Source organism: Helianthus annuus, chromosome 17, assembly GCF_002127325.2.
Source record: "Helianthus annuus cultivar XRQ/B chromosome 17, HanXRQr2.0-SUNRISE, whole genome shotgun sequence".
Classification (NCBI taxonomy): domain Eukaryota; kingdom Viridiplantae; phylum Streptophyta; class Magnoliopsida; order Asterales; family Asteraceae; genus Helianthus; species Helianthus annuus.
The window spans coordinates 72627404-72654643 of record NC_035449.2 but is presented as its reverse complement, the minus strand read 5'-3'; the positions used below and the strand labels follow the sequence as shown (position 1 = coordinate 72654643).

General features: G+C 40.0%; 2 protein-coding genes and 1 long non-coding RNA gene across 3 annotated transcripts; all 3 read right to left on the bottom strand.

The window, feature by feature from the left end:
• Positions 1-6591: 6591 nt before the first annotated feature.
• LOC118489170 lies at positions 6592-7753 on the bottom strand. Its single transcript, XM_035986846.1, has 2 exons — positions 7221-7753; positions 6592-6631 (listed from the first exon to the last, which is right to left on the bottom strand). The coding sequence occupies exons 1-2, from the start codon at positions 7743-7745 to the stop codon at positions 6614-6616; spliced, it is 543 nt and encodes a 180-aa protein (XP_035842739.1). The 5' UTR covers positions 7746-7753; the 3' UTR covers positions 6592-6613.
• Positions 7754-15001: 7248 nt separating this feature from the next.
• Positions 15002-15508, bottom strand: LOC110925600. The gene is made up of 2 exons (XR_002584604.1): positions 15429-15508; positions 15002-15181 (listed from the first exon to the last, which is right to left on the bottom strand). It is a non-coding gene; the product is annotated as an uncharacterized LOC110925600 (long non-coding RNA).
• A 2049-nt stretch (positions 15509-17557) lies between these two features.
• Positions 17558-19752, bottom strand: LOC110924278 (proteasome subunit beta type-3). The gene is made up of 5 exons (XM_022168306.2): positions 19567-19752; positions 19059-19240; positions 18845-18952; positions 17771-17860; positions 17558-17573 (listed from the first exon to the last, which is right to left on the bottom strand). Exons 1-5 carry the CDS (start codon positions 19570-19572, stop codon positions 17558-17560), a joined length of 402 nt encoding a protein of 133 aa, XP_022023998.1. The 5' UTR covers positions 19573-19752.
• Between the last annotated feature and the right edge of the window lie 7488 nt (positions 19753-27240).

The following is a 27240-nucleotide window of genomic DNA, read 5'->3' as shown; positions in this document are numbered from 1 at the left end:
CACATGGCCTAAAGCTTGGCCCAAGTGACCTATAAAGGTCCACAACCTAATATAAACTAACCCGGTAAATCCCAGTTCGTAACCATAGCCCGTTGTATTAATTTGATGCGTCAGTCTCACACTTTAGGGCCTAACAATCTCCCCCTAGACTGATGCCATCAAATTGTCTTCATAACTTGAATTCAGCAACGTCTTCAACGAAATCTATGGTTGTCTCTAAGCTGCAGATGTTGTGGAAGTTCTTGACTTCTGAACTCTCAGCACTGGGTCTCTTTCTTCACCTCCTGTGGTTAGCTTCATGTCAGGATCTCGATCAGCATTCGCTTGAAAATCTTGTCAAAAAGAATGTGAGAGGAGGATTCTCAGCAGCTCTTTTCTTCTTCAGTCTTTGTCTTTCAAGCAGGTTCACAGTACTTCTTCAAATGCACTTTCATTGTCAGACGACGTCTCGTATCTGGTTCTTCTGACTCAGGTACATCTTGTTGTTTTGATGCTTTAGGCTTCTTCAGCAGCTAACAGCATCTCAGTCTTCATCAATCCCTGTTCTTGATTGAAATCAAGTTCTGCACATGCTCACAAACTCATAAGCAAACATTTCTTACGCAACAGGGAGAGTATCACATGAACACTAGGTACATAAAATTTCACAATTTAAATTCTTTTAACTTTTGATGATCAGTCAAATTTTCAAGAACGGTTATAATTTTTTTTAATTTTAAGAAACAAATAAGCACTCTATTTTTGGATTTTTGATTTTATATTTTTTAATTTTTTAAACTAAAAGCAAATAAAAACCCAAAAAAAATAAACAACTACCATAATATACAATTACAATTGCAATGGGATCAAAATTCGTTCTCAGGCAGACTAAGGAACACTTTTCAGTACGAGCCTAATCAGACTGGTCTATGCGATTGCCAATATGTTTGTCCACTTAAACTTTAACGCTTAACTTTCAATTTTTCAACTTCGTGATATGCTTAAGGTAACATTATACTATTATACCCGTGTGTCCCATTCCAAGGCATACCCTCGCGATCAAGGTAAGCACAACGATTCATCGTAGCAGGTGAGTATACTGATTTCATCCTTTAAGATATCCTGACTGTGTCTAGGTCTGCATATAATCTGTTTTATCATGTTTTGATTTCTTAACAATGAACACCCAAACAAATACTAATCAAATCCCGGAAATATAAACAGCACACTCTATCATGCAAGTATCTTCCCTACCACATATTTCACAAGTCCAATCCAGATTTCTGAAATCTTAACTTGGAATAGATTGAGAAGAGAACAGAATAGATCTTTTGCAGAGATGGTATAATATACAGATCAAATGAGTTTTTCTCAATTTGATATAGGTTTCTTGGGGTTTCTTTTGGGCACAAGAGGGCCTCTTTCGGGTGTATTAGATCTATAGCGCGACAACGTACAGCTAGGTCAGCATGTATCTGGATGCAGCAGAGGAGGTACACGACTTTTTCCGATAAGATTTCAGAATCAGATCAAAATTGTGTGTATCGGGAAAAACATACAGACATTCAAATAGACATGAGCTAATTCCAGGTGATTTTCTTTTCTGAGGTCATATACTCGTTTAGTTCTGAACAGAAACAGCTAATGTTTCCAATCTTAAGGATAGAGCCTACCAACACATCATACTAGAGTCAAACTTTTTCGATACTGGTCTTACATGAGTCAGCCCTCGACCATAATGTGAAAATTCATTTCATTTCCCAGTCCAGCCACACTTCTTTTTGTATTTTTCAATTTTTTTAATGTTTTTGTATTTTTCGATTTTTATAATTTTTTTTTTGATTTTTCGATTTTTATCCCCCTAAATTTGAGCATAAATAAAAACTACTTAAGAATAGAAAACTTTATGAACAAATTTACCTACGAAAAACAAAAGCATGCTCAATCAGTAAAACGGATCATTTTTAGAAAATCCACAAGCACTCTGAATTTCGAGCTGCTGACAGGTTTGGTGAACAAATCGGCAGCATTTGCATCTGTGTCGATTTGTTCAAGAGTAATAAGACCTCTGTCAAAACAATCTCGAATAAAATGAACTTTAATATCAATGTGCTTGGTTTTGGAGTGAAAGACAGGATTTCGAACAATTTGTATTGCAGCATCATTATCGCAGTAAATAGTAGTGTTAAGATAAGTCAAACCATAATCCTGCAATTGATGTTGCATCCACACCACTTGAGAGCAAGAAGCAGAAGCAGCAACATACTCGGCTTCAGCTGTAGATATCGCCACTGTTTGTTGTTTCTTGCATTGCCAAGAAATGAGCCGATCACCCAAAAATTGGCAACCCGCAGATGTAGATTTCCTGTCACTGTCAGTACCTCCAAAATTGCTGTCAGAAAAAGCAAACAAGTCAAAATTGGAATCCCTCGGATACCACAGGCCAAACCGAGGTCGGCCTTTAAGATACCGAAAGATCCTTTTAACAGCAGTAAGGTGAGAAGTTTTAGGATTAGCCTGATAGCGTGCACAGTTGCAAACAGCAAACATAATGTCCGGACGGCTAGCTGTGAGATACATCAATGACCCGATCATGGACCTATATTGACGTTGATTGACAGACTCTCCTTCTTCATCTTCAGTCAATAGTGGTCTCTCTGCCATAGGTGTTTCAGCAGGCTTTGCGTCCGTGAATTTAAATTTTGCCAGCACATCATCCACATACTTCCCTTGATGAATAAGAATTCCTTGCGAACTCTGCTTGACTTGTAGACCCAAAAACAGTGTCATCTCCCCCAGAGCACTCATTTCAAACTTCTTCTTCATAACTCTCTCGAACTCCTTGCAAAGATCCTCACTTGTAGATCCGAAAATGATATCATCAACATAGATTTGAACCAAGATTTGATCACGTCCTACTTTCTTGATGAACAGAGTCTGGTCTATGGTGCCACGCGTATAACCATGAGCCAACAGATGCTCTGTTAGTGTGGCATACCAAGCTCGAGGAGCCTGGTGTAACCCGTACAGCGCCTTATCTAGCTTGTAAGCGTACTCAGGATGGTCTGGATGCACAAACCCTGGTGGCTGCTCGACAAAAATTTCTTCCTTCACATCTCCATAGAGAAACGCGGTCTTGACATCCATCTGATAAACAGTGAATCCCATGTATGACGCGTAAGCTAAAAAGATCCGGATGGCTTCAAGTCGTGCAACCGGAGCATACACTTCATCATAATCCAGTCCTTCAATTTGTCTAAATCCCTGAACCACCAGCCTTGCTTTGTTTCGAACTATGACTCCTGCAGAATCCTGCTTGTTTCGAAATACCCATCTAGTTCCAAGCTTACGTTTTCCTGTTGGCAACTTGACGAGCTTCCATACTCCAAGTTTTTCAAACTGGTTCAGCTCTTCGTGCATAGCATCTACCCAGCCAGGTTCCTGCAAAGCTATATCAATGGTTTTAGGTTCGATTTGAGAAAGATAACAAGAATATAAGCAAGTGTTAATGGTTCCTGATTGACTCCTGGTCAAAATTCCTGCATTTACAGGACCAATCACATTCTCGATTGGGTGATTGCGTTGAACGCTCGTAGGTATGGCCAAATCAGGTACAATCTCCTCTTCAGTGGTGGTGTTGCTAGACTCCCCCTCATTAGGTGCTGTAGTAGTGTGAACTATAGGAGAAGTGACAACACAATCCTCAGGAATTGGTTCAGGAAACAATGCAGAGTCACTCGTTGATGCACCCTCAGGGGATCGATTGTCCGACGGAGTTGGCGTAGGATGTTGCGTAAACACCATTCCCGGTGGATCAATGGTATGATGCCTCACGTTGTCTTGCATCTGTTCTTCGTCTTCCGTATCTTCAAACGACAATGGTTGTTTGGGAATAGACACACCTCCAACTGAAACATCACTTGACAAAATGTTAAATGATTTAAACAGAGCAGAATAATCGTATAACCAATCTGGACCAACTCTAGCGTCCGTAGCATTCTCTTCAAGCCATTCAATGTTGCACGACTCGACGACCTTTTTAGTTACTTTGTTGTATACCCTATAGGCAGAGCCTTTAGCATATCCAACAAAGTAACATTCGTCACCTTTGACTTCAAACTTTCCGTTGGAGTCCATTAGTAATAATACACATGGACAACCAAAGATACGAAAGTGTGAAACCGAAGGTTTATGTCCTTCCAGAATCTCATAAGGGGTTTTCATGTGACGTTTGTTAACTAAAGCATGATTCTGGATATAACACGCCGTGCTAACAGCCTCGGCCCAAAAGAAGCTAGGAAGCTTTGAATCAGCCAGCATAGTACGTGCAGCCTCAATGAGAGTACGATTCCTTCTTTCAGCTACTCCATTTTGTTGTGGAGTTCGAGGCGCACTGAACTGGCGATCAATTCCCTCATCAATACAGAAAGTGTCCAAAGTAACGTTCTTGAATTCTATCCCATTGTCTGATCGAATAACCTTCACCTTAGTACTCGCTTGATTTTCAGCCAAAGTAATGAATTGTTTTACCAAGACAGCAGTTTCATTTTTGTGGCTGAGAAAATACACCCAAGTGTAGCGAGAGTAATCATCGACGATTACCAGACAGTAAGCTTTCTTCCCAATACTCAGCACATTCACTGGACCAAAAAGATCCATGTGAAGTAGTTCGAGTACAGCTTTTGTCGAGGGTACTGGTTTAGTCTTATGAGGTTTTCGATGAGCTTTCCCTTTCGCACAAGCAACACATTTCTCCACCAACATGAAGTCCTTGATTGGAAGATCACGTACCAGTTGACCTTTAGCTAGACGGTTCAGATTTTTCATATTCACATGCCCAAGTCGACGATGCCACAGCAGACCATCATGCTCTGAAATTTTTGAAAATAGACAAGTGATCTCTTCACACGGTTTCTTGTTCATATCAATGACGTAAGCATTTCCCTTTCTTTCAGCTGTCATTAAGAACCAGTCTTCTGGAATTACAATCCCAGGCTTAAGAACATGACATCCCTTCTTCGTGAAATGAACTGAATTCCCTCGATCACAGATCTGCGAAATACTTAACAGATTGTGTTTCAGTTCTGGAACATAATTAACATTTTCAAAGCTTAAGACACCGTTTCGAACAGTTCCTTTTAACGTGATTCTGCCTGACTCTCCTCCCGCAAATGAGACATATCCACCATTAAACTCTTTGACATTTACCAGTTGGGATAGGTCTCCTGTCATGTGCCTGGAACAGCCACTATCCATGTACCAGAGGCGCACGGTAGTCCTCCACAGCTGTTCCTGCACGATTAGCGGGATTAGTTAGATTTAGGAACCCAGCCCATAGTGGATCTGGGTTTTCCTTGTGCATCGATATACGTCACCCTCTGCCAAACCAAATTATCTTTATTCAGAAATTTTGAAACATTCCTTTTGGCGACATTTTGTTGATATGATTTCATTGAATTGGATTGCATGCCATTAGCTTTAGGTTTCCAAAACTGTCTTGACCAGTTAGAATTGAAACTTTCAAAAGCGTTACCAAAAGAATTACTTCGATTACGCTGAAAATTTGTTTGTCTATTCTGATATTGATTATAGCGTTTGGCTGCATTCCAATCCTGATCAGAAGGTCTAGTCCTATGATGATAGTTGTTCTTCATCGTCTTAGTCCTTGCAGACATCATGGACTCCGAACAGTGATATCGGTTAGACGTGACCTTCTGATTTCGCCCTGATGTTTTCTTATTCGGTGTCCTTGGGAGTTTACCACAATTTCTGGCAATGTGACCAGCAATGCCACAGTTAAAACATGTTTGACGTTTCACATTTTGAATATTCTTGACATTTTGACTCTGTTTGCTTGATTTCGTGTGATTCGATGTTTTAGTTTTCTGAACATGTTTGACTTGTGGTTTTTCTTTAGACAAATTTTCTTCTAATGATTTCTCTTTTAGATCAGCATCCTTTTCATTGTTACTTAATCTTGATTCCGAATTTGAACATGTACGAGTTTCATCCAAATGCGTTTTATCAAGGCATTTATCATCTGAAACTGATTCAGGTTCACTTCCCGAACAAGAAGAAGTCTCAGCAATATGCTCTTCCTCAATGCATTTGTCATGTGAAACTGATTCAGGTTCCTTTTCTGAGCCTGAAGAAGTTTCATCAACATGCATTTCCTCAGAGCATTGATCTTGTGACACAGATTCAGGTTCATTAGTTAACACAGTTTCCAATGGGGTCCCACTAGATTCAACATTAGGGACACCCACTGAGACAGATTCAGAAGAAGAATCAGAATACTCTTGATTTTCTTGAGAAGTCGTTTCAGTGGTTTCACTGAATGCATCCTGAGGGACCTCGCCTGTAACATTTTCACAAGCTGAAACATTAGAGATGTTAGGATCACAAGCATTAGCTGAAAAACAATCACCACACTTATTGTTCAAATCATCCACACAAACATTATCAGTTTTGCCCAAAACAACAGGCTCACAAGATGAAACATAAGCTGAAAACGACGCAAACACAGAACTAGTAAAAGCAATGTTAGACTCAGTTGGTTCAGAATAATGTTCAAAATATGGTTCAGAAACATTTGAAATAACTACTGGTTCACTCCCATGAACATCACCACACTTTACTTCAGAGCTATCATCTGCACATGACGATGAAACGTTAGGATCAATTGTCCCTTTATGAACAAAATTCAAAGGTGTAGACTTTTGTGGCTCAATATGTCTGTTATGGACAGACGATTTGTTGTTATTTGAACCATAGGTCATTTTACTTTCGTTCAGCATCTCCTCCTCAGTCATTGGTAAATAAGTGTAATTATCATTGTACGGAGGAGGAGTCTGATTATAACCCAATCCCGACCCTTTCTTTTTAGAATATGCTAATTGTTGATCACACAGATTTTTGACTAATTTACTGGAGGAATCGAATTTTTTAATGTTTAACTGATTAATTTGGTATTTATCCCTAACATTCTCCAGTTCTTTAGTCACCTCACACAGTTTTTCTTTGACTATGATGAGTTGGGCTGTAGCTATACTAACATAGTCCTTGAGTTGAACGATGTCCTTACGCCGAGCTTCGATTTTCTCTTTGAAAAGTTTTTCGTTTTTCGTTAAAGTGAAATTTTTCCGTTTAATTTCATTATAGTCTTCGATTAACTCAGCGTTGTGAATTCTATAAGCCTCAACTCGTTCCCTACGTTCAGGAGTGCAGAAAACAGAAATTACCTCTTCTTTCGTGAGACCTTTGACAGGTGCTGACAGGATTTGAGTCATGAATGCAAAATCATCAGCTGCAGTCTCTTCCTCTGGCTTTGGGCTATGTTCGCTTGAAGTCATGAAAGCAATGTTGGATGTAGCAGTTTGATTCTCTGGAGCTGATATGTTCAGACGCTCAATTTCTGAAGACCAATCAAAGTTGATGTTGGGCTGCACCACCAGTGCTTGTGCTAATCCTTGCGGCTGTGGACTTCCAGAAGCGGCAGTATCTGCTATACTTGTAGTGGTCACAAGAGCTCTTTCTCGATTAGGAGTTGCAGGTTGAGCAGGAGTTGCAGGAGTTTGATCTCTGTTTACAAGTGGCTTCGGGCAGTTTCGAGCATAGTGTCCTTCCTCATGACAGTTGAAACAACGAAGATTGAAGGGTACTTTAGCAGCTCCATTCCATGCATTTCCCCACCTGTTTTTACCTGTTCTTTTCACAAACTTTTGGGCTCTGAAGGCTGCCATTGCCATCTGCCAGGTGATATCCATTTCTTCAACATCATCTGGATGAATCTGTGTCAGATCATCAGGACTCCACTTTGGTGGATCAAGCTTTCCTGCAATGAAAGCATTCAGACAGTTGATCACTGAAGCTGCTATATCCAGTTTTTCTTTTGATTGATTTGCGAAGAAGGCCATCATTTCGTTGTTTGCAGCGGAGGCAGAGGTAGGAGCAACAGTAGAGACATTTCCAGCATTTTGAATTGAAGCAGGAGAGGCTGAAGAAACAACTTGATTTGAGGATCCAGATGAGTGCACCTTTGCTGAAGTTGGAGAAGCGGATGAAGTATTGCGAAACATCTGAAAGGCTCCTTGAGACAATAAGGCTGTGTTGCTGTTGTTGTTGGAGGAGGCGGGAGCAATGGAGAAACCAGCAGCTAGCATACTGTTCTTGTAATTTGTTTCTCTTTGCTTATCATCCAGTTCGCATGCCTTAATGTGAGAGATCATCTCTGACAGAGTGCATCTAGCTAGGTCTTTTGTCTTCTTGATCATAGCAACATGATGATCCCAACTCTTTGGTAGTGCATTGAGAAGTTGTCGATTTGAGGATGCATTTGTTGTATGAATTTCTTCCATTTGCATTTGAGTGACTAGCTTCACGAATCTCTGAATCTGATTGTCTATCGTTTCACCATAAATATGGTTGAAATTATTGAAGTTTTGTTGCAGCAAATTTCTTCGACTCTCTTTCATGTCTTCGTTTCCTTCATATACCTCGATCAGAGAATCCCACAATTCTTTGGCAGATTTGCAGGTGCGAAAACCAATAGCAATATCAGGACCCAAACCCATGGTTAAGTAGGAAAGAGCTCGATCATCTTCTTCAACAATGAGCAAATCATCTTCAGTGTACTGATCTCGAGGCTTCTTTATTTTGACATCTGGTTCTGTGGGGCTTTCCATCATAATCTCCCTAGGTCCTCTCAAAATGCTTCGCCACAGCTTGTAATCCTTAACCTTCAGATTCTGTTCAAAGCGCCACTTCCACTCGGGAAAATCATTAGCATCAGTTAACCTAGGAATGCGGGTTGTAGTTCCAAGCTTTGAGTCCAATTCTTGTTGTTGATTAAGGGCGGTCAATTCACTGTTGTTAGACGACATGTTTAATTAATCAGTTAATTAATTAATTTTGTTTTAAGTCCAAAAGTCAACAGTCCAAATGTCCGTCAATCAGTGTCGTTGCGAGTCGTAACAGCTGGGTCGAAACTGCAGTGGTTGCGAGTCGTAACTAAAACAGAATGAGCCGAAACCGAGGTTGCGAGTCGTAACAGCTTTGGTTGCGAGTGGAGACTGACTACTGGTTGCGAGTCGCAACTGAAACAGGATGAACCGAAACCGTGGTGAATGCGAGTCGAAACCAAAACGTGATGAACCGCAACAATGATGGTTGCGAGTCGTAACCAGAACGTGATGAACCGCAACTGAGATGGTTGCGAGTCGAAACCTGCAAAAGAATAAACGATAAGATCTGTTTACTCGCAATCCCGATTTTTCAGCACTTCCAAAATTCAAAGATATCGTAATCTTTGAATCTGTTGACCACCAACTTCCCGTAAAATCAGCAAACACCTTTTTCAGAAATCAACAAACCAAAATCAGTATAATTTTGATGAATCGGTCAGGAACAGTTTAAGTATTTCACTGCAAAACATGCAACAAAATAGATCAGTAGCACAAATAATTCTTGAATCCGAATGATATCAAAACCGAGCCCTTGAATGGCTTCAATGGCTCTGATACCAATTGTAAAACCCGTGAGGATCTCTCAATGATATCAAACTCTAACTTGTGAAAGCGCGGAAATCAATCACAAGCCGATTCAAGAATATAAACTAATAAACAAGATGAAAACAATAATCAAAACACAAACCGATAACTTGCATTCAAAGACTTGCTAAGACTGATACAAGAAATCGTTGAAGGAAAGGGAGCTATAGTTGCTGAGATTGAAAAGACGAAAGTTATAGTGACTGAGCAGATTATTAGAGATGTGTTGAAGTTTAATGATCAGGAAACAGATCCTATAGAACTTCCTGCTGGAACCGTGGAAGCAATTTTGCCTCGTTTAAGTTATGAAGGAAAGTTTCCTCCCCTGGTTAAGAAGTTTGTGCATCCTTACTGGCGTCTATTACTGCACATGTTCCTTTTGTGCATGACAGAAAATAGAGGGGGAATTGATCAGTTGAATACCACACAGACTGCTGCATTGATATGTGTGATTACAAACGAGCCGTTTAATTATTCTAGATATATCTTGGAAGCAATGAAGAGAAATGCAATTGGGCTTCGGAAGGATAAGTTTCTTATGTATCCAAGATTTGTGCAGATGATTTTGAATGAGCGTTATCCTGAATTGAAGAGATCTGGTGATACGTTGGAGTTAAAGCCTATGGGTCCTTCATGTTTTGGTGCTCTCACTACGAAGAAAGGAACCGAGAAAAAGTTTGAAGGTTTGATCGAATTGGAGAAATTTGGTCAGTTCGCAGAGACAGAAGATATTGGTGAGAATCCAGTGATGGCACGATCTGTAACTGCACGTGCTATTGTTGCTGAAGAACATGATGTTCCAAGGAGAGTTGAAGGTGAGCCTGAGCCAGAGCGTATTACAATTAACTCTGACGATGAAGGTGTTGAGATAATGTGTAACTCTGATGATGACATAGAACTTCCTCCTGAAGTTAACGCTGATGCTGTTTCTACGGTTAATCCAGTGATTTCTGCTGAAAGTTTGGCTATGCTAATAAAGTCAGTAACTGACAAGATGGGAAATCCTCCTTCCGATCTGTCAGTATCAACTGAAGAGCCTATTGAAAGCCCAAGGGATTCTGATTCCATTCCATTGAAAAGGAAAAGGAGGGATCCTAGACCTGGAATGTTTGTTGAACAAGGAAAAGATCAATCCGTGAATGTTGCTGATGATAACGAACGTTTGTATGACTTCGATTTTGAAAAGAATGTTGACGATACTACCACCACTGCAGAGAATTTCTTTGATTTTGATGCTGGTACTCAAGGAGATGATATAGCTACGATGGATGTTGAAGTTCAAAATGAAACTGGGCCCAATATTGAAGTTCACAATGAAGCTGGGCCCTCTGGAATTGTTGATGCTGGACCTTCTGGAATTGTTCATGAAGAACCTGGCAGTTCTAGTGGTAAAAGGCCTGAAGAACCACTAAGAATGCCATTTGATAGTGATTCAAGTGATGAAGATGAATTTATCAGCATGAGAGATATGAAGAAACGAATGGTTGTGCTTGAGCAAGATTCGATTCATAAAGATGCAAAGATTATTCAACTTGAAGACACTATTGTAAAGAAAGATCAACAGATTGAACAACTTCAAGGAGACGTTAGCTTGTTATTCAACATTGTTTATGATTTACGAGGAAAGCTGGAAAAGAAGTTTGGGCAAGAATTTTCTGATTCAACTGATGTTGAAAACAGAAGAAAAGCTATGGCTAAAGATGATGCTGAAAGAAGTGCTGCAATGGAAAAATATTTCACAAGAGTTACAGATCCAGTTGCAGACAGAGAGAAGGCAGAAAGGTTGAAAAAGAAAAGAGAGTTAGTGATCTTGAAGAACAAGAATGCAAATCCAGATGATGAAGATGCTCATGCAACTCATCATTTAATGGATGTTGGTGAAACTCTCTATGATAAAGTTGGAAATCGTTCTGGTGTAGTTAGCTGGGGATATGATCATGATCGCAAGAGATGGTGGATCAAAAGAAAAGTTGGACCTGTCGAGTGGTACAAACGTTCAGGACAGTTTCAGTCTTTCACTAAGGTGGATTTGACAGACTTGTCTAATGCACCTTATGTGGATGATAAGCCTGGTGGTCCTGGATATGCATTCTTTGAGAGGTTGAAGAGGGAGGTAGCTAAAGGTTTTCCCTCGATGCGTACGGCAGATTCCATTGTTAGACCAGCTAAAGGGATTAGAGATCCTTACACAAACAAACGTATGAAGATTGTGCATTGGCCAGCTACAGATAAAGAGAAGACAATCCCGTTAGTGAGAAAGATACCCAAAGGAGCACTGAAGACATTACACTTTTGGGCATATGATGAACGTCTTGGGCAAGCGGTGATTGTTTGTGATGGAGATGCAAGTTATTGTTTGGTAGATCAAATTGACTTGTTGAATCTTGCGGTTGAAGATCTGGAAGTGTTGGCAAGCAATCAAATCAGAGCTACAGAGAAATATGAAGAAATTGCTAAGGGTTGGACGTCTGCTGTAGCGTCTGTTCTGCATATTCAAAAGAAGGGATTCGGTGGATATAAAGATCGTATAAGTGGTGGTGATCAAGGCAATTGAAGTCAGAAGAACCTTCATGCATAAACCTAGGGGGAGATTGTTGGAACCCGAAGGTTTATTCATGTAGGTTAGCATAGTTTAGGGGTTGATTATGTACTTGTTTAGTTCTTATGTTTTGGGTTAATTATGTAAGGTTTGGGCTAGTATGGTGGGTGTCGCATGGGCTTAGATTTCGGCCCAGTTGGTTTTGTATTTAAACAACATTTACCTCATTGTTTGAGGTTGTTGATTTGGTTAACAGTTGGGGGCGACATCAAGTAGAGGAACCGAGTTCCTAGGCGATTTCTTGTATCAGTCTTAGCAAGTCTTTGAATGCAAGTTATCGGTTTGTGTTTTGATTATTGTTTTCATCTTGTTTATTAGTTTATATTCTTGAATCGGCTTGTGATTGATTTCCGCGCTTTCACAAGTTAGAGTTTGATATCATTGAGAGATCCTCACGGGTTTTACAAAAAGGAATCCCAAACATCCCATCCCATGAGAAGCACTTTTAGGGTTAAAAGGAATCCCAAACACGACTTTTATGGCTTGAATTAGCTTTAAAAAGGAGAAATTGAGAAATTAGAAGTTCTAACTTCTTACTTTTGAGAAGGACTTTTGATAAGTCAGAAGTTAAAAAAGAATTCCAAACACCCCAATGGTGAACTGCTTTGGAAAGAAGATAAGATGTTGTGGGTGTGGGCTGGGGTTAAGTTATATATTTAAATAAAAATGGTGGGGCCCACTAGAGTTTTTATACTTAATTATATTCTTTTAGTTTTCTCTTTATAATATGCAAGGGTATTTTAGTCATTTTACTTCCACTTAACGGAGAAAACTAACATCCATCCACTCTAGGGATCACCCGAGTAACAAGCGGGCAAACCATAGGGAGCATGAATGTAATTTTCAAAAGTTAGAGACTAAAGGTGTTATTTAGACAAACCACAGGGACTATCCGTGCATTTTACTCTAGAAATTGATTAGGCCAACTATATTTAGATTGTTTTCTTTATGAAACTCCACCAGCTCACTTATCTTCAACCTCCATTCACCTCCCACTCAACCCCAACACCCCTCCAGTGATTAAAACAAACACCTATACCTCCGGCGAACCCGTCCACCCCTACCGCCCTCCGGCGATTAAAACACACATCGGATCCTTCATTACCAAACACCAGTCAATTATCAAAACCCATGAATCATTTGAAGAGTAAGAATCCAAGAAAGCCAAAAAAAAGTGAACTGATTCATGAGTTCGATGAGAATGAAGCAATAAAAGTGACCTGATGCATATGTATACGAACACATATATATAAACATCAGATTTAAAAAATTGAATTCAAATACACTTATATGAGTTTTGGAATCTGATAATATGCGGTGTACATAGGTTGCGTGCAACGTAGGGGTGCAAACGAGCCGAGCTACTCGCGATTTACTCGAGCTCGGCTCGAAAAAAAGCTGAGCTTAAACGAGCTTGAGCTCGAGCCCGAGCCTAGAAACAAGCTCATTTAGTAAACGAGCCCGAGCCCGAGCTTCGCTTATCGAGCTCGAGCCGGCTCGCGAGCCTAAACGAGCTTTCTGTTTATATATTTTTTATTAATATATTAAACATATATTTATATAATAATTACCGTTAACCTATCTATTAAACAACAAAGCTTGTGAATAGTGTTTTTTACCGGTGGCGGAGCTTGACCAAAAGTTTCGAGGGGGCGCAAAGTGATGGGAACGAATTTTTTTTCCTATCGTTATGTTTCGGGTCGGGTTAGGTCCGCTATTCGATTCAAGTCGGGTCAAATAATAATAGTTCCAAATAAGACTAACAAAAAATTCATTCAGTCAAAGAACCCTTTCTTGCACATAGAAAAACTAAATATTGCATTCCTATAATCCAATTAACAGTTAACAATAACTACAAAAGAATAAAGAAAAGAATTGTTATCCAAATGATGTTGGTGGAACGGTGAATCACTGAATTGCAAATGGATAAGGATGGCACCACTTCCCAAATTGTGAAATTGGCCCAAAAGTCTTACCGAAGAACTGAAGAAACAGAAGTCAGAACCAAAAGTCTTGTGGCAGGATGCAGAAACAAAAATCTACGGCGGCTGGGAAAAAGATAAATAATATTTGATAATTAATAATTTGGTATTAAGTTTGTTATGTGATGGGTAATCTAGGGTTAAACAAATAAAATAAGAGTTAAAATATATTTATCAAATTACCCACCATTTAGAAAAAATAATCGGGTGGGCGATCCTATATAAATTTTAAATTTTCGGACGAAAAATAGGACCATATACACACTTCTAGCCGAAACATTGGGGTGGGCGGGTGCACCCCCGGGTAACCATAATGCTTCGCCCCTTTTTTTACACTTGTCAGTTCATCATTAGCTGTTTGTTCGATACTGGTATTGTATTTATTGGTTTGAATTTGATAGTTTGATATATTTGAAACTTTGGTTTAGTGGTTTATAGGCTATTTATATCTGTCATTGGCACTGGTTTGAATCTCCTCCCATTCATTTTTCTCCTCCTTTTTCCCCTATTTGTTTATGTTAATATGGTATATTAAAGAATTTTGAATAGATCAATAAAACTTCTAAATTGAGGGGTTTTCGGTGCATATCACTTCATCACAACCTACACTTTCAAGGAGGTCAACTTGATGCCATTTGAGTTCACCACATGAACCAAAAACCACTAACCAAAATGCATATTAGGAGAATTTAGCATTCATCTTTTTCATTTACTGTTTTAAGAACTTCACACAAATGCTGAGAATGATATTTTTCAGGAGGTGAGAGAGTAGCATTACTCCACTTGCACTACTTTGTATCTATTGTTTTACTATATTTTAAAGTGCTTTAGGGGTGTAGGTAATGTTAGATAACATAAGTAATCATAACCCAAATCAAGGTGACTGACTGATCTTTAGATAAAACATCCGTTGAAGACCGACTGTTACAGAACAATACCATAAAAGTTTCCAAGTCAAAAGCACCAAAACACCTTCGGAAATAACAAGCTACCGGACACCAAAGTACAATAACTTTTTTGTAGATCAATCCATTCTCCCTTTCAAGATTCTTTCGGTCACTTCAGTCGGTGTGCTGCAGCAAAAGCATATATAATAACGTATTAATATCTTCAATAATAAGCGAAGGATGCCAAGATGTTGTTGATGACTTTTTTACCATTGCGAATCGAATGTTAACTCAAACAGGCAATAGCAAAAATGATACGATTCCAGAGGGTGTTTGGATGAGCGTCAAGAAAGTTGTAACATGCTTATCCATTATTGCTATTTAGAATAATTAGTTCCAAACACTTCGGTTATATACACGAAAAGAAACTTACACAATGTAGACATGTCCTCCCCAACCACTTAAGCAATCACGGTCAACTGATGATATAAGTGCTTGGGAGATGGTTGCAAATGATATTAAAAAAAATTGAAATGCTAAAAGGAGTAGAATATATAAGGTACCATATCTGGCTTGAACATCGACTCACAAGCACCATAAAGAGACTCTGATGCAGTACCAGCCATCACAAAATCTTTTGCAAACCCCCTATGATTATTGATTTATTAAGAGAAAAGATAAAAAGTTAATGCCAGCGGTAAATCAAGCGACTCTTTTAATTGCAAGTACATACTAGCATACCTCATGAAACTAAAATTTTAAATTATCATATATCTACTAGATAACATTTTCAGTTACGCATTTGAATAAAACCTGATGATCGACTTCAATTTGCACATATATTCATGCCAAAAACAACAACAACAACAACCATAAGCTACTTATAGGGTCTGTGGAGGGTGGGATGTAGACAGACCTTGCCTCTATCCATACGGATAGAGAGACTGCTTCCAGAGAGACCCTCGGCTCGAAAACGAACAGCATACCAACACACCAAGTCAAAGAATATCGAAAATAAGAAGTCAAACATACCAAGAAACTGATCAAAGTGACATAATATTATGTAAATCATGTATAATAGCATACAACATCATTTGGGCATAAACACAAGAGACAATCACCGGAAAGGTCCCTTAAAGATAAGAGGAACCTACGATCCTAAAATACACCCAAGGCCTTACTGCAATATCCTCTAAAAGTCCTTAACCCTAATCCTATGCCTCCACGAAGTCCGATCTTGGACCATGTCCTCAGAAAGATGCAACTCTAATAAATCACGTCTTATCTGCTCATCCCATGTCCGTTTGGGTCTGCCTCTTCCTCTCCTCCCCTCCACCGTAAGGGTTTCCACTACTCTAACCGGTGCCGTCGTTTCCCTCCGCTTCACATGCCCAAACCATCTCAATCTCCCCTCCCTAATCTTCTCCGATATACTAGCCACTCCTAGTCTTTCCCTAAAAAGCTCATTTCTTATCCGATCTAACCTCGTGTGTCCACACATCCACCTCAGCATCCTCATTTCTGCTACCTCCATCTTGCGCGCTTGTGTCTTCTTAATAGCCCAACAGTCTGTTCCATATAGCATAGCGGGCCTAACTGCTACCCTGTAAAATTTCCCCTTTAGTTTAGTTGGGAACCTCCTATCGCACAATACCCCACTGGTTGCCCTCCATCTACACCAGCCGGTCTGTATGCGATGGGTTACGTCACTATCTATGTCATCATCTCTTTGTACAAACGACCCCAGATACTTAAATCTAGTTACCTGCAGGACCAGTTGATCCTTGATGGTGATTTGGGTGTCATCGTCATCAGCTACACCACTGAAATCACAGTGTAGATACTCAGTCTTAGATCGACTAATCCTTAGGCCCTTGCCCTCTAAAGCTACTCGCCACTCATCTACCCTCGCGTTCAAGCACTGTTTAGTCTCTGCGATCAACACAATATCGTCTGCAAAAAGCATGCACCACGGAACTGTCTCCTGAATCAACTTGGACAACTCATCCAAGACAACCGCAAAAAGAAAAGGGCTCAACGCAGACCTCTGGTGGAGACCTACCTCCACAGGAAAGAAGTTTGTATCTCCTACAGGCGTGCGGACACTAGTTTCCGTTCTATCGTATGTATCCTTAATTATGTCTATATACTTCCCCGGTAGCCCTCGACCCTCCAAAGTATCCCAAATCAGTTGCCGTGGGACAGTGTCATATGCCTTTTCCAGGTCGATAAACACCATATGTAAATCTTGCTTCTTCGCTCTATATTTTTCCATCAACATCCTTAGAATATGTATCGCTTCTGTAGTTGACCTCCCTTTCATGAATCCAAATTGGTTTACTGAAACCTGAGTATCTCTTCTAATTCTAGTTTCAATTACCCTCTCCCAGAGCTTCATAGTGTGATTTAGCAGTTTGATTCCTCTGTAGTTCCCACCGCATTGAGCGTCTCCTTTATTCTTGTATAAAGGCACCACGACGCTACTCCTCCACTGATCTGACATTTTTCGAGTCTTGAAAATACAATTGAACAAAAGTGTTAACCATCAGACTCCTTCTTCCCTTAAACACTTCCACACCTGGCATATTCATGCCAAAAAGAGAGTTAATATAACATGTTTATATGTGATTCCAAAAGTATAAACTTTTTGAAGAACACAAACACATGTCTTGAGAATTTGGTCTTTTACATTTATGAATAGTAATGAAAAATTTAAAAAGGTGTTGTTTTCATACAAGTATGAGTAACAACAAAAGCAAAAAAAAGTAGACATACTTTGCTCCAATTGAGTCCATTGTGCAAATAAATGGCTTGTCATCCTCTCCCAATCCAGCAATCACAGGTTGGCAGAAGTAACGACCAAACCTACAAAATATTAGTAACTTCTATTAATCTAACAGTAATACAATTTGATGAAACAATATGAACTCCGTATGTTGTGAAATACACACCCTTCCTTAATATGCATTGCAATGTTGTTACAATCACATTATAAAACACTATATAACAGGAGGCTGTTAATTACTTAGAATTTTTTTTATATTACATATTAAGAGATACAGAGCGGGTTAATCATGTATATGCACTTTACGCACACAGGCACATCGTTAGTGTGTATCAAGAATCACGATGTAATGGCATGTGATGGGAATCTGCTATGAGAGGGAAGTGAGTTATAGGTATTCTTAAAGGGGTAAAGTGTAATATGGGGGTAGTATAAGTAATAGAGAATAAGGCGTGTTAGAGATAGGATTGCGTTTGTTAATTGATTAGGGCTCCTGCATTTGTGTGTGGAGAGAGGGCATCGCCCTGGATCATTCCTGTAATCTTTCCTTTACGTTTCTATAATACAATCAGTCTGTTCCTTTGTTCCTATTATCTTCTCTAATTTCATTTTATCACAATCATCACATATCCGATCTCTATCAGCATGACATTCAGAATTGCTGAATCTAAGGGTTACTAACGCTCATTCGGAGACTATGATTTGCACAGTTCGACACCTATAACTTTTGTACCTATCACATTCCACTTTTTCAAATTTTAAGTAGTGACCCTCTTCGTGTTATAGAACTATACTTGAAAGACATGTTGATTATAGGCGTTATACAAACAATTTTCTTAAGCTCCTAGAACCCGAGCGAACGTATCGACTTGATCAAGTTGTTAGGACTTGTGTATCAATCATTCAATCACATTTCTATATATTACTTATTGTTCTTAAAAGAGTAACATTTGACGACTATGTATTTCACCCTTTCTGCAAAACCGTTTGTACTCTGATTCATTGCCACTTGAGGTCAAATTCATGGGACAGACACAAATACAGAAAGTAAGTTTCATTCTAACCTTTTCTCATACAGCATAGCAGAGACAAGGCTAGCAAAAGTTTCAGGCCTCATGTCTCTTTCTTCCCTCAGCTGATACAGCTTGTGGCGAAACACAAGCCACTGATGACTAAATAAAACAAAAAACATATTTCAATCAACAAACCAGATACACATACAAACACAACTACTTTATTATATCATAAAACCCTAAATCGGTGACTATCAACACTTACAGTGTCTGAGCATCGGAACCAAGACCCGATAGACCGAGGAAAAGCTTATCATGAATCTTGAAAATACATTGGAAATCGGTAGCAATAGTTTGAAGCTGAACACCAAGCCTCCTATCACTAAGAATTGCAAAGCAATTCTTACCTACCATCGCCACCAAGGCACTTCCATTGTACTCAAAAATTTGTGCACAAAAATCATATCAATATAATCCTTAATATGTTCCTAATTAGGCTCATAATCATACAACCAAACGCTAACATGAAAAACTAGAACTTGAACCCTAATTTCACACATAAAATGCCCTAACACATTCAAAATCTGTTTACACACTTCATATTAATCTTTTTATATCAATCTAATCACTGAAACGTTCCTAAACCACACTGAAACGTTCCTAAACCAAAGGCCTAACATGAACAATTAGAACTGTAACCCTAATTTCAAAAATAAAACTGGCCTAATACATTCAAATTGAATACATTCGAATTGTAGAGAGGAAGTATTTACCGACATCTAGAGAGCAAACGAGGTGTTTTGGGTTCTCTGATGGTTGTGTTGATTGTGATGAACTCAAAATTGACCTCCTTTTCGCAAACAAAAACTTGAATATGTGAAACTGAAGATATAGACGAAGCGGTGGTGTTGGTCGGAGTTTGCTGAAAGAGGGGGTTTTTGGTTTAAGAAACTGCCGGAGTGTTGGAGAAAAAAGGTTTTGGGGGTGCTTGGTTTATTATATATATTTGAGTAATATGCAGTTTTACCCCCTGGGTTAAGAGCCTTTTGGCACTCTGACCTCCTACCAGGAAAATTTCGCTGTCTGACCCCCCAACTAATGCAAAACTCTGCAATATTACCCCCTGTTGTCTAATTCTGTTTAAAGTCAACATAAGTTATTAACGGTCAAAGGGTATAATCGTCTTTTACACTCTAGTTTTATATTTTACTCAACACAACACTCTACATATATCACACTTGCTGCAATCTTACCCCCCCACCTATTAAGCCCTCCTCCGTTTCTTCTCCGGCGACATCAACTGCGATATTTCTCATCTTCGATCAAATGCCGGTACCGTGTTGGGGTGATCCGATACCTGATCCGCCACACCTCAAGTATAACCGTAGTTCCGTTGTATGTCATTCTTAGTTAAATCAGGGTTCCACATTAGAGATCACAGATTGGGTATATTATAGTTTGATACGTATACTATTCTTAGTTAATCAGGGTTCCAGATGTCATGTATGAACCCTATTAGGGTCGGATTTGTATGATGCAAATGGACGGTTCGATTAGGTTCGGATTTGTTTGATGTTATAAACAGGGTATAAAAAATAGTCGGATTTCTATGTTAATTTTGTGTTGTTTGGTTTTTTTTTTAAAGTTGACCTGACGATGAGTTTATCAAGCTCATCAATGGTGGTCCACTTGGTGGTCTCCATGTTTGGTTGCCCTGTCATCAACTTACATTATCCACCGGAGAGTTGAGCTGATGTTAAGTTAGTAGTTATTTAGGATTAGTAATGTGTATTTTGTAGGTTAACTTAAGTATGATGTTACTAGTACATTTGAAGTAGGATAACTTAAAGTAGATGTTAATTTTGTATGTTGATGGTCAAAATTTATAGCATTTCAGCAGGCCTGTTTATTCCATTTTGTATGTTAATTTTGTATGTTGATGGTCAAAATGACCATTTTTGTCATTTGCAGCAGGCCTGTTTATTCCATTTGCAGCAATTATTTTTATATCAAAATGACCATATGATCCATTTGCAGCAGTTAAGCTTAATTATAAAGTCAAAATGACCATATGATCCATTTGCAGCAGTTAGGACTTAATTATAATGTCAAAATGACCATTTTGACCATTTGCAGCAGGATTGAGTTGTAACACCACGTGTTTCGAAAGTCAAAGTCAAGATTGAAGTCAAAGGAAGAAAAGATTGCTAATTGCGATCTATCACTCCTTGCTCAAATGCTGTTTTGACTTCTTTGACTTGTAGATAGTCTTTTAATGCTTTTACGTTAGTTGTATTATGTGGAGTATATATTACTAATCGAGGATTAATAGCTATTTATCGATGTTTATCGCAAGTTTTATCGCTTATCGCAATCGCACTCGTAACTCGAATTATGTGTTTTGGATATTATCCTACGTGTGTGTGCCTTTTATGTGTTACTTGTGCATGTTTATTTATGTTTATGTGTGTGGTGATTAATCGAAACGCAATCACAACTCAAACACAATTCGAATCGCAAACGCTAAACGCAAGTGAATTGGGGTGATTATATGTTAGATATAGTAGTTGGGATTAAAAGTAATTTGAATGGGAAAATCAATCGCATCGCAACGCTCAACACGCGTATCGAAACCGTAAAACTGTGCAAATCACTCCAATCGAGTGGCCAGCCGATCGAGCTGCCACCCGATCGGGCTGCCACCCGATCGAGTTGCCACTCGATCGAGCTACCACCCTACCGGACTGCCACTCGATCGACCAGCCTCTTTCCTCCTTTCCATTTATGGAAACCTTATAAATACCCCCCTATGTCAACTTCACTTGATGTTGACAGCCCTCTCTCCCTTAACTCGTTCCAGCCGCTATTTCTTCAGATTTCTCGCGATTCTTGTAAGTCTTCAACCTAAATCTTGTACTTTCTTGATCTACACGCACTCCTACACCTTTCTATCTTTTTAATCTTAACTTTTAACCATGAAATCACTAGGTTTGAGGTGTTCTAGGATGATGTCATCATGGTGTTCTTGAGAACTTCATGTTTTGGCTTCAATCCACCAAGAACAACTTAGATCTGAACGATTTCCACACAAATAAACAAAGATCTTGCATAGATCTAAACATATTCATGGTGAGAAAGGATTGAAATATGGGTTCTAACTTTCTTTCAACTTTTTTACACTCTATGCACTCAAAACAGATAGAATCGGAGCTCGTTCGGACCTTCTACTCTTTCTCAGTGTTGTGTTGGTTCAAGATCTGGATTCTATCCACGAGATAACTAATTTCGGGTTAAACATGAAACACCGTCTCGAACAGTTAACTGGTCGGACTAGGGTGATTCCTGTCCGATCGGGTCACTAAGTCTTGATGGGGTTTCTGTTGTATAGCACGTTATCAAATTGTCTCGAGAAAACTACAAACTATCAAAACAACCAAGTGAAGAAGACGATCAGGCCGACTAGGACGGATTAACGTCCGATCGGATTGTCGTCTGATCGGATTGCCACCCGACCGGACAGCCACCCGATCGACTTGCACCTTGGGTCCCTCACTTAAGTTTTATTTCACATTTTGAGGTTTTGAACATCGAACGGATTGCCATCCGATCGGATTGTCATCCGACCGGACTACCACCCGACCATATGATGTTTAGACTTCAACACTTAAACAATTTTCAACATGTTCAATGCATACGGATTACCACCTGATCGGATTGTAATCCGATCGAGTGACCGTCCTGCGGTGAACTTGTTCTCAACCTGAGAAGCCTCGCCAATCGGATTGTTGTCCGATCGAATAGCCGTTCGATCGACCGACCTGAAAGGTAGAGATACTTCTCTGTTTTCTAAATGCTACAACGAAAACTTCAAAAGTCAAGCCATCATACACAAACACATCCATCCCAAACGAGGTAACAATCCAATCAAATGGTCACCCGATCGGATGACCATCCGAACGGACTGTCACCCGATCGACCGGTCACCCGATTGGACTGCCACCCGATCGGATTACTGTTCGATCCACTGACACTCTACACCGTTTTACGCGCCACTTATCGTTTATGCTATCGTTAACTGTTCAGGCTAATCTCACTCTAGCGCTCCCTTCAATCCACCATCGCTGTGAGTATACTCGAACCCTTTTTGCTTTACGCACTTTTAGGTGTTACATACGTTACTTATTCTAAATCACAATCAAACACACTACACAATACTTTAACGCTAACCGTTACCGCATGTTATACGTGACTTAATGAATGCTTGTTTGTTATGTTTACACATGGAATGCTGTATACCTGCCTTAGCAACGATAGTACTATAGTTTGGACTCAGCACCTGTTCACTCAGGGGTTGTTAGGGACAATTTATTACATGGCTCACAGTGGTGAGTGTGTATTACGAAATGCCTTGGGCAGTCAACTCGCAGTCATTGGTATCGATAGTTTCATGTCGATAACTAACGTGCTTCATTTCACACTATGTACGTGCTGGTTATGCATAATCGATTTAGAACTATATTATATCTATTAAACTTGTATGCTCACCTTTACACTATGTGTATTGACTTTTACTTTAACGTATGTGGCAGGTGCTTAAGATGTTTAGATGCTTGGCTTGCTGTGAAATCGAGGCTAGGAAAGGTCTAGAAACAAATAAATGAATTGCCTGTATTTGAAATCTGAGTTGTCGAAACAGAACAATTTGACTGGATTTTGTCTGTAATAATTGTATTACTTTTTATGTCATGGTATGGGACATGATGCTTTAAATAATTAGTAACTATAGTTGTTATGGAAACTCCTGGACAATCTGTTTAGCTCAGTGCCACGCCTAGATGTTTCCGCCATCGGTTGGGGTGTGACAGATTGGTATCAGAACCATAACTATAGGGAATTAGGCAAGACTCGACCTAATCCGGGTCGATGTCTTAGAAACGGCCTAGTCTATAGTTAGGCACCAATAGACCAACTTGTGCAAACCTGTAAGGGTTTTATACAAGCTTACTTGCTATTTCTCGCTATTCTCGTGCACGCTACACTATCACTGCACTTTAATTTTCAAAAATGAGCAAGTGATTAGGTTGAGATTAGGTGTGAAAGCCGCAAACTCTTGACTAAATTACTTGTTCGCCCTGCATTTTATCTATAAACACGAGAATTAGCTTTGAATCAGGAGTGAAATCCATACTTTAACATAGATTTTCGTCCTTATTTTTATCAAGAACAGGAATAAAGTTGTTAAGTCAGGGGTGAAACCCGAACCTTAACGACTTGTTTCGCTTCCTATTTTGTTTTACAAAACTCTCACCAAAGTCTCGACGGACTTCAACGACTCGAAGTCACACCGTAACCGAAGGATGCGTGCCGTTCGTCCACATTCGAGACGAGAGCATAGTCCCGAAGGCCAAAGTGTGTACCAAGGGTCTTTGTGAATAGTCGAACCGCTTTGGGTAGTCGATGTCTATCAGCCGCAGACAATCTATTCTCGATTTTTATGTGTTTCGATTCTGAAGTCGCTACTGTCGACTCTGATATTTGCCACTTTATGTGGATTTTATGTGTTTTATGTGATTTTATCTGTTTATGTGTTACGATCTTTTGGTGATTTATTCGCTTTTTGCTCTTCGCTTTGATCGACACACACGGCTCGCACTGCACCTCTATCCCAAAACGCTGACAAATCGCTACTACTTGGGGAAACAACTTTACGCTAAGTTGCTTGCTGTGTACTCCCAATCCCAATCGCTATTCTCGAACGCTCGCGGACTTTGAATGATAGGTTTCTGTATTCTGACTGTCTCTATGTGCGCTATATGCTCTATGTGCTTCTATGCTTATGTGCTTTACGTGCTTATGCGCTTATGTGAATCTGTGATTATGTGCCTATGTGTTTACGTGATCGTGTTCCTGAGCTTTAGAAGTATTAGGCGTGTGAGGTGAGATTCGATTATATTGTGTCTGAGTCCTATGGCGATGTCTGTTGCAGACAATGTCGTCATCTGGATCCCGTCACTCGCGCGCTGCTCGCCAGAGCCAGAAAGATAAACGCCTTGCTACTCTCGTTGCCAAGCAAATGGCTAAGGTAGTTCCTCAGATCGTGAGTGAACTGTACGAGAATGTGAGCAAATCGTCTGAAGAGTCCAGGAATGAAAACCCTAAAGCTGCTTTCAGCTTTAAGTAGTTTAAAGCTTGCGGACCGAAAGAATTCACTGGCGAAGATGGCCCTACGGGTTTGTTTCAATGGTTCGATTCTATCGAGGTCATCCTGCGGGCTGCGTCAGAGTGGATGTCCTGACAATCTCCGCACTCTGAGTGCTACCGGCGTCTTCCAGTCCTGCGCTTTAGACTGGTGGACAGCCGAGAGGAACAAACGCGGAAACGATGCAGCTTATGGTCTGACATGGGATGAGTTGAAGAACATTATGCTCGAAGAGTTCTGCCCTCCCCATGAGCGCCAAAAGTTGGAGGACGAATTCTGGCACATCAACCAGAAGGATGGTGACAACGCTGCTCTAACTGCTCGCTTCAAGCAGCTCAGTATTATCTGTCATGATCAAGTCAAGACTGCTGATATGACAATCAAGAATTACATTCGAGCTCTGCCAGACTGTGTTGCAGATTTTGTGCATGCTTCAAAGCCAGCAACAATCGAGTAGACTTACCTGCTTGCCGCTGAAATCAACGACAAGCGAGTAAAAGTTGGTTTTTGGGATAAAGCTACGAAGAACCTGCATCAAGCTACCACCGCCGCACCAACCACCGAAACCGCCACCGCAACGAGCAATAAGAGGAAGAACAAGAGAAAGAACAACAGCAAATCCAGCAACAAGAATTGTGCTGTCACTACCGCTGCTCCACTTCAAGCGGTACCAGCTCAGCAGCAACCTCAGCACCGACCAGCTCCAGCACCAATCACTCGAGCACCGCCGGCAAAGCGTGCTTATACTGGTCCTTACCCTGCTTCCCCGACATGTACTTATCATCACCCGGTGGGTATCGCCTGCTGATTCTGTGTACATTGCAACATGTACGGCAATTTCACTGCTAACTGCCGTACAGGTCCTCGACAAGCACTAACTCAAGCTACTGCTCCTCAAGCTCTACTTCCCGCCCCTCAAGGCCAACAAGCGGCTCAGGCACCCGCGATCAATGCCAGAGTCTGTGATGTGTGTCGGTGTGTATATTATTTTGATGAGTATTTAAGCCCCTTTTTACACTTTTAACCAAGTTTTAAATTTATAAAACACGATATTCACTAACACTAAACACACATATGGGCAAGTGCACCCATCGTGGACGTAGTATAGTGTTGGTAAGATACCGAGGTCGTCCAAGGACACAAGAGCTTTTAGTACCGGTTTATCCTCAACGTCTAATCAAATCAAAAAGGTAGAAAAATGTTTTAAACTTAGAAAAATAAAAACTAACTAAATGTTGAAAAATAAAATAAAATAAAAAACAGATAGACAAGATGAATCACTTGGATCCGACACGTGTATTAGTATAACCTTTGATTATTTTCGCACTTTTGCACTTGTTTAAGAGATTATCTTAGTTATTGTAGTAGGCCTCTCTTTTGAAGGCGACGTTACCCTCAACCCAGTAGTTTGAGTCAGCAAGGATACAATCCTAAAGGGTCGGATTATTGAAAGATAATTAATTAAGTTATTAATGCAAATTGTGGTAGGCCCCCCTTTTGGCGGTGACGTTACCCTCGGCTAAGTAGTCTGAGTCAGCAGGGATACAGTCCTAAATAGCCGGGTTATAGTATTAATAGTAGTTAACTGATGAGGGGGTCAAAGAGTTTGGATCCCCGCCATCCAATACCTATGGGCATTGAAGGAGATCCTACTAAATTTGACCCAGGTCCCAAGCAGGACCTCTAAACGCTGAACAAGGGCAAGACCCTTACCAAACCGTTCCCTTAACCCCCGACCAAGTAGCCAACATACCTCCATATAGACCGTGGAGATATGAATGGTGAAAATCTTCTATTTTATATAGACAGTAAAATAATGCCAAGACACCACGGACAAACGATAAGGAAAGATCACCTTCAACATAAGTAACTAGTTATTAAAGTCATTAATACAAAACCAAATAAAAAGTGCAAAAGATTAAAAATAAAAAGTATTATACTAAACACTTGTCTTTCACCAAGTGATGTAAGAGACTTAGGCAAACATGGCCTTGATTGTCAAGAACTCTTACGATCAATCTTGGATCCCGAGACAACTCACACACTCTACGATGGACAATGGATGATGGTGGTGGATGATGGTGTTATGGTGGTGGTGGGTGGTGGAGGAAGTGTGAGAGAGGTGGTGTGCCAAGGGATGAGAGAGAATGAAACCAAGCTCCTCTATTTATAGGCTGAACAGAAGGCTGGACACGGCCCCGTGTCCGCTGGACACGGCCCCGTGCCCGTCTGACATTCTCTCTCTTCA

Coding starts and splice junctions, on each gene's coding strand:
- LOC118489170 (XM_035986846.1), bottom strand. CDS start 7,745: ATGGATATCACCTGGCAGATGGCAATGGCAGCCTTCAGAGCCCAAAAG.
- LOC110924278 (XM_022168306.2), bottom strand. Junction 18,953..19,058: donor GGTTCCGATGCTCAGACACT/GTAAGTGTTGAT, acceptor TGTTTTATTTAG/TCATCAGTGGCTTGTGTTTC. Junction 17,861..18,844: donor GCTATGCTGTATGAGAAAAG/GTTAGAATGAAA, acceptor AATATTTTGTAG/GTTTGGTCGTTACTTCTGCC.